Source organism: Chenopodium quinoa, unplaced genomic scaffold (assembly GCF_001683475.1).
Source record: "Chenopodium quinoa cultivar QQ74 unplaced genomic scaffold, ASM168347v1, whole genome shotgun sequence".
Taxonomy (NCBI): domain Eukaryota; kingdom Viridiplantae; phylum Streptophyta; class Magnoliopsida; order Caryophyllales; family Amaranthaceae; genus Chenopodium; species Chenopodium quinoa.
In genome coordinates, this window is record NW_018744704.1 from 2,039,825 (window position 1) to 2,051,689 (window position 11,865).

General features: G+C 36.2%; 1 protein-coding gene and 1 long non-coding RNA gene across 2 annotated transcripts; both read left to right on the forward strand.

The window, feature by feature from the left end:
* The first annotated feature begins 3,132 nt into the window (after positions 1–3,132).
* LOC110702852 (proteoglycan 4-like) lies at positions 3,133–3,543 on the forward strand. The gene has a single exon (XM_021880595.1). The coding sequence runs from the start codon at positions 3,133–3,135 to the stop codon at positions 3,541–3,543; it is 411 nt and encodes a 136-aa protein (XP_021736287.1).
* Positions 3,544–6,831: 3,288 nt separating this feature from the next.
* Positions 6,832–9,598, forward strand: LOC110702891. Its single transcript, XR_002507611.1, has 2 exons — positions 6,832–8,978; positions 9,213–9,598. It is a non-coding gene; the product is annotated as an uncharacterized LOC110702891 (long non-coding RNA).
* The last annotated feature ends 2,267 nt before the right edge of the window (positions 9,599–11,865 follow it).

Consider the following 11,865-nt stretch of genomic DNA (forward strand, 5'->3'; position numbering starts at 1 on the left):
CATGGTACTGAATTTGATAATGCTAAATTTATTGATTATTGTAGGGAACATGGAGTTAATCACAACTTCTCAGCCCCTAGAACACCTCAACAAAATGGTGTTGTAGAAAGGAAGAACATAACTCTTGAGGAGATGGCGAGGACGATGCTCATTGAGAGTGGTCTCCCAAAGAGTTTTTGGGGTGAAGCTGTTGACACTGCTTGCTATATATTGAATAGAGGTCTCATTAGACCAAAGTTAAATAAGACTCCCTATGAACTTCTTAAAGGTCGAAAGCCCAACATCGCATACTTTCGTGTCTTTGGATGTAAATGTTATGTGCATAATAATGGGAAGGACCAGCTTGATAAGTTTGATCCTAGAAGTGATGAGGGAATCTTTCTTGGATACTCTTCTCACAGCAAAGCATATAGAGTCTTCAATAAAAGGACTCTTTGTGTTGAGGAGAGTGTCCATGTCATTTTTGATGAATTTAACATGTCTTCTGAGATTGCGCAGGTACAACCTGATGAAGTGATTGGATTGATGGATTTCACGGGGAACCAGTATACTGGTCCCACAGATGAAGTGCAAGCAGATCTAGGCCTACTAAATACTCCACCAGATGATAATGATGAAGTGCTTAGAGAAGAAAATGGAGATAATGAGGATTCTGAAGGGGAACCAAGTCCTGATGGTTCCTCAAATAATAGACAGGTAATGAGTTAAGGGGGAACAGAAGATGGTACCACCCCTGAACCTGAGGTAAGTAATGATAGAGGAAACAGCATGAATGTGAATCCTCCTGGTTCTTCAGAAGAAGAAGAGATTCATGAACATGCTGGTTCCCAACTTAATGAGGAAGCACAAAACAGTTTTAATTTCAAAATTCATAGATATCAATCTTCTCATCCCACTGATCAAATAATTAGTGATATAAATAAGGGGATTCAAACGAGAAGAAGTGTTTTTCAAAACTTTTGTGCTTTATATTCTTTCCTGTCTAATGTAGAGCCTACTGACTATAAAATGGCATTGACTGATCCTGATTGGGTACTAGCTATGCAAGATGAGTTAAATCAGTTTCAGAGGAACCAGGTTTGGCACCTGGTTCCCCGTCCAAAGGAAAGATCAGTCATTGGTACTAGATGGGTCTTTAGAAACAAGTTAGATGACCTTGGTACTATAGTCAGAAACAAAGCAAGGCTAGTGGTGCAAGGGTACAATCAACAAGAAGGAATTGACTATGATGAGACGTTTGCACCAGTAGCTAGGCTAGAGGCTATTAGGATTTTAATTGCTTATGTTGCTCACATGAATTTTAAGCTGTTTCAGATAGATGTGAAGATTGCCTTCCTTAATGGATATTTGAAGGAAGAAGTATATGTGGAGCAGCCACCTGGTTTTGAAGATTCATTATTTCCCCAGCATGTATATAAGTTGGATAAAGCATTATATGGCTTGAAACAAGCTCCAAGGGCTTGGTATGAAAGACTGTCCAATTTCTTGATGGCAAATGATTACAAGAGGGGAACAGTAGACAAGACCTTGTTCATAAGAACCAGGGGGAAACACTTGATTGTAGTACAAATTTATGTTGATGATACTTTATTTGGTGCTACTAATCAAACTTTGTGTGATGAATTTGCAAATCTTATGCAGAGTGAATTTGAAATGAGTATGATGGGAGAACTAGGGTTCTTCCTAGGGCTGCAGATTAAGCAAACAAATGATGGTATAATGATCCATCAACAAAATTACTTAAAAGAGCTGCTGAAAAATTTTGGCATGGAGAACAACAAAGCTTATGATACACCTGTTCCCACATCCACAAAGTTGGATTCGATGCTGATCTTAAGGGAAAAAATGTTGAAGCTACGCTTTATAGAGGAATGATTGGTTCTCTACTTTACCTAACAGCTAGTAGATCTGACATTGTGTTTTCTGTTGGTTTGTGTGCTAGGTTTCAAAGCAATCCAAAGGAATCTCACTTGAAGGTTGTTAGAAGGATACTTAGGTATCTTGTGGGAACAACAGATCTGTTTTTGTGGTACCCCAAAGGCAGTACCATCGATCTCATTGGATATACAGATGCAGATTATGCTGGTTTCCTAGTTGATAGAAAGAGCACATCAGGTATGGCACACTTCCTTGGCTCTTATCTTATATCATGGGGTTCTAAAAAGCTAAATTCAGTGGCCCTATCCACAACAGAGTCAGAATATATAGCTGCAGCTTCATGCTGTTCCCAGCTACTGTGGATAAGGAACCAGCTGAAAGATTTTGGTGTTATTTATAAAAGTGTTCCTATCTTTTGTGATAACACTAGTGCAATCAATATTTCAAAGAACCCCGTGCAACACTCCAAGACCAAACACATTGAGATAAGACACCATTTTCTAAGAGACAATGTGGAAAAAGGATTGGTGGAGATGTTGTTTTGTAAAAGTGAAGATCAAATAGCTGATATCTTCACAAAGCCTTTATGTAGAAAGTCTTTTTGTAGGCTAAGAGTCCTTTTAGGTCTAGTTAGATTTTAGGCGTTGGCTTCAATTATTTCCTTCAATGATTGGTTAGAATAAGTATGCTTTTGTATTGATTATGTATATAACTATGTTGCTTACTTGCAAATATTGTGTAAATAACCTAAGTGGATTATTGTTGCATAGAAACAGGAGAAGTTATTTTGAAACATGCTGAAAATAGAATGACTGGTTCAGTACAGGTACCAGCAAGAGGAAACAGCAATTCAACTCTGATATGTCATCCGAAGATATTTTATTTTTGGAAGATTACTATAAGATAATTTTTTTTGAAAAGAATTATCTTATTTCAGTTATTCCTATCCTACAAAGAGGAAAATATATTTAATTGCCTAATTTATAGTTGGTTGAACTTTTAAAAAAAAAAAAAAGATAATATTCAATTTTTGAAATAATCTTTTCTGTTTATTTTGATTCTCAACCGGCTAGTTCTTGGAATTCATATGTCTGTGCAATTGATATAAATACACATTAACACATTGATACAGCTTCACATCACATCATCATTCAATTCATCCTCTCCCTCGTTCAAAAGTGGTACCCTAATCACTGTTCACTCCGTTTTCATCTCTCTCAAACTCCTACTAAATTTTGAAGCTTGTTTGCTACAATGGGAAGGAAATCAGCCAAGGCTTCAGCTAAGAAAGGAAAGGAGAAGACTCAAGCAAGGGAGTCCACTCAATTGAAGGAGACCTCCATCACTGAAACTAACCCTGCTCCGACTTCATCGAGCAATTCACCTCCTACCACCACAAAGAACCCATCACCACCTCCGTCTCCATCTTCTAAATCTCCCTCACCTCCACCTCCCAAAAATGCACCTTTACCCAAAACCCCTGAGGCTGATGATTCCATCATCAAAGAACCTGCCTCATCTCAGGGAGACCAGCCCAAAAGCGCTGAAGAATTCTTCAATACTGTTGGAGAAAGGGAAGAGGAGGAAGTTAGAAGTGAAAAGGAGGATCTACAGATTATTGGGCAGAAAAAGGGGACTTCAAACCCTTGGTTCGCAGCAGAGTGACTAGGTCTTCCCTGAAAAAGATTGGTGAAGTAGTAGTGGAGGAACAGTCATGGAATGTGCTGGTTCCAAACGAAAGAGAACAACACGGAAGTCTACAAGAGGTATGTCAGTAGAATCTCCATCTGTTGGTATGACTGATTTAGGTTCTAGGATTGTGTTATCTGGGTGTAAAACAGAAGTTGGTTATTTTAATGAAGTTGCCTTAAGTGATGTGAAAGAGTTGTTAGAATATCAGGGTTGGATGCCTTTGTTTGATGTCTGTGATGCTAATATTGATGGTGTTAGAAAGTTTTATGTGAATTTGAAACAAATGTTGGATAGGTCGTTAGATTCAGTTGTGAATGATGTTGAAGTGAATGTGTCTGTTGCAAGTTTGGCTGGGTTGTTGAATATACCCAGAGATGGTTTTGATGAGTATTCTGGAGATGGATGCCCACACTTATTGGGGTCAGTCCAGATGAAGTGCATGACTTTGTGTTTGGAGGGAAAGTTCCAAAGAAAGCTGGAACTTTTAAAACTGGTAGCTTGAAGGAACCAGTGATGTTGGTTCTTCATTCTCTGTGTAACAAGATGATTATCCCTTGAGCACAAGGTAGGGGTTTTGTGCGCATCATGGAAATGGTGCTTATATATTTGCTGATGAAAAAGATTAAGATAAATCTTTCTTCCCTAATGATAAACCATACGATGAATTGCTATAATTCATCCCACCACTCTCTTCCTTATGGTTCTTACATAACTAAGCTTCTTAAAGAGAATAATGTTTCTCTTAGTGGATCAACTGCTCCTGTAATAGTGTTTACCAAAGGTATTCTGAAACAAAAGAGGTTGATCATAAGTGCTGGGGTGTTGAAGTTTAGGGAGGAGGAACCAGTAGAGACACCTAAGCCTGCCAAGAAGAAACAGAAGGCAGAGGAACCAGCAGGTCAGAAGGTTATTCTTAAGAGGCTGGAGAGTCAGGAAGAGAAGATGAGTGCTGTAGGGGATCATCTTAGCAAGTTAGTGACCTTAGTGGAAGGTTTATCTACTTTGTTTATTATGAGGATGAGCAAGTTAGAGAAACAGGTTGCTGGTAGTTCTGGAAGTGAGAAGGAACAAGTTGAGGAGGACCAGCACGTAGACCAGCAGGAAGATGACAATGAAGAGGAGGAGAACCAGGATGAAGCAGCTGAGGAGGCTGACACTGAAGAAGAGGAAGGAGATGATGAAAATGATGATGATGATTGAATCTGTTTTCTTTTTCATTTAGCCTACCTTTATTATATTATATTCTGAATAACTGATTCTGTTGGACTATTTTTATTCCTCCCAATCCATGAACTTGTTTTGATATGGATTTGGGCTCTATTGTTCACTTTTGTTGGTTTGTATTAAACTATGATCTTTATTGATGGCATGGCTTTATTTTGACTAATCTGACCTTCTTTTGCATCACTTTATTTGTATAATGGTTGATGCCATTGGATGGTTTAGCACGTTACTTTATGCATAAGATGCTACTTTTGCATATCTTTTTAATGATGCCAAAAGGGGGAAAATAGTTGAAGTTGAAGCCTAGAGTCTTTACTAGTTTAGATTGAGTCGTTTTTGAGTCTTTTTACTTTTACTTTGACTTTATTTTATTTTATTTTCTGTTTCTGTTTAGGGAACTAGTTGGCTTAACTGACTTGTTCCATTGAGTCTTGAATTCTTGAAGTTTTTGACTACTTTCTTTTGAGTATGTTCACAGGTGCAGACACTTCAAATGTTTGTCATCATAAAAAAGGGGGAATTTGTTGAGTCCCTTAGGTTTTGATTGATAGTTTTGAATGATGACAAACAGCTAAGGGAAACAGGTCTTTGAAAGTGTTCAATACAGTTGGGGGAACCAGCTAAAATAGAACACTGTTTCCCTAGATAAGCTATTACTTATATGAGATATTTGTTGAACTAACTTATCTTTATATAGGGAACAGTTAGATGATAAATGAGCTATGCACTGGTAGGGAACCAGTATAAACTGTTCTCTCAAACTGCTTTTATGAAAGGCAGTTACTTATTTAGTATTGTACATTAACGTTGTTGAATGTGCAGTATCTAAGTTGATTTCTAAGATTGGAAGCTTGAAAGGATTTTCGATCAACTTAAAGGAAGGTCCTTTGGTCAATAATTAAGTTCATTCATGGAAGCTTTCAAGACTTAACGAATGCATGAAGGAAGACTACACTCAAAGAGTTATTTAGGAACTTCATGTAAATGCTCCGTAGTATAACTTATATAATTGAGTATATTAAGTGCTTTTAGTATATTAAATATCATTATGAAATTTGGTACAAGGCTTGGAACAAATTTCATAACATATTCAGTTCAGGGAACCAGGTCAGGGAACCAGGTTAACTGAACAGATTATTCAAGCTGCCGTTTTTACAAAGATTTTATAAAAAGGATATTTTCCGAAAAATATTGATTTAAAATATATCCAAGCAGTTAAAGATAAGATGATATTTTTGGTTAGCTAAAAACTAGGAAGTATTTTATCCTAAATTGATTTTATCTTGTGATCAAATTAATTAGGATAAATACTTATCATAAAATCGCATATATCTTATATGCATGATTTAAGGGTTTAGCCAACTAACCTATAAATACATCTTACTCAAAATAATCAGAGAGACGACTCTCACACATTTTAATAGAGTTTTATTTTTGAGAGATAAAAGAACTAATTCAATTATTAAGTGATACACAAGAGCATAATAGTGTTTTAACGTTTTTCTCTATTTGACTTTTGAGAGTTAGATCATTAGAGAGTTCTTGATCTTGTATTAAGTCTTTGACAGAGGGGTTGAAGACTTGGTGAGTGTTTGTGAGTTCAAACACCCTAGGAACTTACGAGGGTAAGTTTAGAGCACATTCGGAGTAGAGTGTGGGGTTTACTGGTTCCTGGAGTAGGGAAACAGTAGAGTGTTCTTTGTCTTTATTTTCGGAGTAGATTAATAAAGGACTTAGGATAGGAGGACGTAGGCCAGAGTTGGCTGAACCTCGTTAAATCTGTGGTGTTATTTATTGCTTTGTTTTATTCCGCTGCATAAGGGAACCAGCACAACTGGTTCCTTACACATAATCCGAAAAGAAGCAAAAATTGCTAACGATTACTTAACACTCAATTCACCCCCCCTCTTGAGTGACCATTGAACCTTCATAAATAATAATCCAATTGAAGATGAAATTGTAGAAGATGCAAAACAAGATGTAATACACGCAGAGGATGAATTTAGATATGGTTGAGGAGGAAAATAAAAATACTTCCTCCATTCCAAACTAGAAGCATGACACGTATTCCTTTTTGAAATTTTTTTTATTAGATGACACGTAAATTTTTTGGATAACTTTTGAAATTTGCATTTCCTATTTTATCCTTACTTAAAACAAAATTAAATCCTAAACTTCTTCTTTTAACATCTAACCATACATGATATTATATCTAAATTACTCCCTCCATAATTTATCACATCCCACCCACCCCACATAATTTTCTAGAGAAATCTACTGACCCTCATCTACTCTCACTCTTCTAGAAAAGTGTACCCTTGTTCCTCATCTAGGAAATTAAATCATTTTCTCTCTCCTCAACTTTCAATTAAAAACCCTAGAACTACTTGTATTATTGCTCTGTTCAACCTTCTTTCATCATCAGAGTGAGAAATTTAAACTACTTCATTTAACAGTTATGGGTTTGTTCTTAGTTCAAAGAATTGTAAGGAGTTTTGTTCGAAGTTTTTTCAGTTTTCGAAAGTAATTTGGTCGACTCAACAATTTAGTTTGTTCGAATTACTTTCAACTTTTGGGAGTAATTTGTTCAATTTATTTGGGAATTTCGGGAGTAATTTGACATGGATAAACGAAAGCTCCCTGATTTCTCCAATCCCATAGAGGATCTAATTTCCCATAAACTTTCCTGGGAAGATGATTCATTTTTTAACAAAGTTGTTATCGACCCCTGGTTGTGTTGGGGTTTTTGGAAGGGTTACACCCAAAATCCAACAGAGTCGTGGTAGTTTATGTGCTGCAGTTGGCTTTATGGAGTTAGTGTGTGACCCGATGATCCCCTTCTTTAGCAACCTATAAACTCTTGATGGGCTAAATCCTCTGCTACCCCGAGTCAACTACAGGTCTAATGTCCCAAACGGGATGGTTGTCGATGCCGTCTTCCAGGTTTTTGTTCTATCTAGTTTAGTATTCAATTAAACCTACCAATTACGTAACAATCATACAGTAACCTTGAGTCATTGTTGCAAGCAGTGGCGTCACCAGGATTTTCGAACTGTGGGTTCGAAACTTCCGAAATTTGAAATCATAATTAACAAAGGAATAAAAATACAATAATGAAAACTAGTCTGCTGCACACAGCACACACATGATAAATGCAGAAGGAAATCAATGAATGAACGAAATAGCATATGAAATTATGAAAACTAGAAGGCAGAATAGCCGGGCTAATGCTGTGACTTCTCCTGGCTCTTATAGAAGTGTACTTATACCTCTAAAGCTCTACCTTATGTAGAGGAGTTGTATTATCACGTTTAATTCTTAGTCGGTACAAGACTAATTATAATCATCTAAATAAAATCATACCAATCCAAGCAATAACATCAACCACTCTAGCTAATTAGAAGGTAGAAATTAGATTGTTTATTATTCTTGATCAACAAATAGTTAGAATGTTTACGATAAGATATTGAGCAAGGTGAGGCCATATGTTGAAACTTTTCAAGAGAATGTTTTTATGTTACGAGGTAATTAACAAAGTCTAGCCCATTCAACATTCTTACAACTTTTCAGAGGTAATTAACAAAGTCAAGCCAATTTAACACTCTTACAATTTTTCAAGAGAATATTTATACTTGAAATATAAGATAATTATAACCAAATTTCAGCAATTTACAAAAAATTCTGCAATTTGTAATGTATATTAGCAATTTAGCATATGAATTTCAAGTATTAGCATAATAGCATATGTATATGTATATTAGCAATTTAGCATATGAATTTCAATTTTCAAGTATTAGCATATGTATATGTATATTACTATATTAGCAATTTAGCATATGTATATTAGCAAAAAATCCCCAAATTCACTTACCCCTACATACGGTGGGTCTGCTCCGCCACGGCGCCACTCAGGGGCGGAGCTACGGTGGTCAGCTGAGTGGCTGACTAGTGACTACTGGCCTACTGCCGACCTGCCGTGCTGCGGTGCTGGCTGAGTGCCTGAGTGGCTTCTGCGGACTTCTGCGGTGCTGCGCCCGTGCGCCGGGAAGAGAAGGAGGCAAGGAGGAAGAACGGGAAGAGAAGGAGCCAAGGAGGAAGAACGGGAAGAGATTAAGAGAAGGAGGAAGAAGTTAGGGTTTTGCAATTTGGGGGAATGAGGAAGAGGAAAGCTGGAAAGCTGAGAGGTAAAAATAACCACTGGGCTACAACTTTACTTGTTGCCATATAATACACAAATATTCTATTTAAACCTATTTTGATTTTTTTTTTTTTTAAAAAAAAAAGTTTTTAATTTTTTTCAAAAAATCAGTGGGTTCAATGAACCCACTTGAACCCACCGTGGCTCCGCCCCTGGTTGCAAGTTACTTATGTGAAGTTTAGACTATTTAAGATAAGGCAACCTTTTTTCAAAAATGCAGGCTATGCCACCACCAGGAACCAGGTTACCCCCACTCTAGCAAGTTCAACTAAACAATTATCCCTTCATCTCAGACGAGGAGCCAGTTGAAAACAGTTACTACGCGAACTCTGGATGGGCGTTTGACGGATCAGTCTATCATTGGGGTATGGGAAAGGACCTTTGATCAATCATCCCTGGAGCTTCCAAACAACAATTACCCTATTTTGTGTGTTGTATTTCATCCTTTATGGATTTTGGATTTGGTTATCTCAAACTCTACTTTGATTATGCTTAGCAATTTAATCATTTATGCCCAAATTATAAGTATTATTAGATTCAAGTAGATGTTTGTATTATTAAACTTGTCGGTCTAATTATGTGACTTGCCACTAAATTTTTTTCAGATATATGTGACCAGTCTAATTTTGCTCATAGATTAAGTATTACTTATATTAAGTGAACAAATGGTAAAATTTCAGGAAAATGGTAAAATTCAGTACAACTAGATGTACCATTTAAGAGAAATGGTAGAATTTAATACTAATGGATGTATCATTTAAGAAAAATGGTAAAATAAATTAAGTACAAATGGATGTACCATTTAGAGAAATGGTAAAATTTAGTACAAATGGATGTACCATTTAACAGAAAAGGTAAATTTTAGTACAAGTGGATTTACCATTTAAGAGAAACGGGAAAATTTGGAAAATATAGACCACAAGGAGAATGGTCAGCTGTGACTAATGCCGAATTGAGGCATGGTCCACGCCAAATTATTGCCATATTATAGGCCTAGACTATTATTTACAATGATATAAACATCGAAAATCGTATCTAAATTATGTACTAATAAAGTAGGATAAATTAGGATAGTATACCACTCGTTGGACTATTTCTACAATTTACATTAGCGCACATACCATTTCAACGGCATAGTATAAGAAAAAGTTCAAAAGAGATACCTGTAGGGAATTTTTCACTCCCGCCCTAAGTGTGGGTCATGTATTTAAGCATGGCGGCGCTCCAAGGAAAATAAACTAATGAAAAAGAGTCGCCAACAAGTTTTAGGAATTTGTAAACCGTTCACGAGGTTATACCCAACTCACAATCACAAAGATTGCTAGCTCCATAGTGGTCTGAAACCATGACTGGATATTCGGAGATAATGGTACGAATTTGACCTAAGAGAAGCAAAACCCGCCCTAAATAGGCATCTACTTGATTCTTTTGATATTCATGCACGCTTTTCGATCAACATACTTACATCAAATTAACCCTAGCCTAAACCTGTTTAATCTATGTTGGTTGATTATTAATGCACAATCAAATCTAATATTGGTGATCACTTGAATTAAAATCATATTAAACCTAAATCCAATTATTAATTATCTTATTATCCGTGATTTCAAGTACAAATTCCCTTTTAACCTGCAAAAGGGGTGTCATCAAGCAATAGCAATAAATCATGAATGGTCAAGCATAAGGGTGATTGATACTAAACGGATTAAAACATCATAAGAACATCATCAGAACATCGTTAGTATTAAGATCCTAGGCATGATACTAAATGGATTAATAACAAATCCTAACATGTCACTAATAACAAAATTAAAGCGTTATCCTAAACATGATACTAGAAATCATAACAACATCCTAAACATGGTATTAGGAATTAAAATAACATTTTAAACATGATCTCTACTCCAAAATCAAAAGAATAATGATAAGGGTGATTGAATTACTCACTTTGATGCCTCAAACTTCTTGTTATTAAAACAATACACACGTTAGTAAACCTCAATAAAGTTAAATCAATAAACAAAATAAATTAAATATGAACTGAAATATAGATTTGGTACCAAACCCTCAGAACTATCAACCTTTCACGTCGAGTTCGAAGGCAACGTCGAGTATGGTTTGGAGTATTTGAATCACGCAGATGAAGTATTATGACTGATTTAGGAGAATATCAAGGAGGTATTTAGGCTAAGGCTAAGAACATGGGTGTTTAAGAACTTCGAGAGAGAATTATGATGGCTATTGATGATGGTTGTAGCTTAGGATTATGATGGTTGTTGATGACTTTTAAAACGGGGAAAACGATCTCTATTTATAAGGGATAAAAGAGAGTTTGGACAATCAGAAAAGATCAGAAGTTCTAAATAAAATAGAATTGCTTTTGACGCGACGCGACAAGGTTATCGCGCTGCGCTGGGTGGTGGCGCGCCACGTTAGGACTGTCGCTATGCGATGGTCTTGACGTTGCGCACTGGTCCTAAAAGATATTAAAACCATACGGAGTTTGATTTCTAATGGAATTATGTTTGCAGAAGATATCTGAACATCTTCGTATTCGAATAGAACAAGGATTATTTTACGAGAAGTTTTATTCAATCTCGAACTTTTTCGATCTTTATCTTTTCGAGAAGGATAGATTAGAACCTTCTAGAAGTTTCTAGAGGATCCTAACTGATTAAGGATTGGGAATATGATTATATAGGGCCTAAATAAGATATTTGGACTCCATATAATGATTGGGTCGTAGCTAAGGTGGACCTAGGCTCGGTTTAGTATTTTGGCCATAACTTATTCGTTTTAAGTCGAATTTGGGCTTATAATTCACGTCCCATCCAATAGAACAATAATTGGACTGGGATTATGGACCAAAATAA

Bases quoted from the DNA above. Each gene is read 5' to 3' on its own strand.
- LOC110702852 (XM_021880595.1), top strand. From the start codon at position 3,133: ATGGGAAGGAAATCAGCCAAGGCTTCAGCTAAGAAAGGAAAGGAGAAG.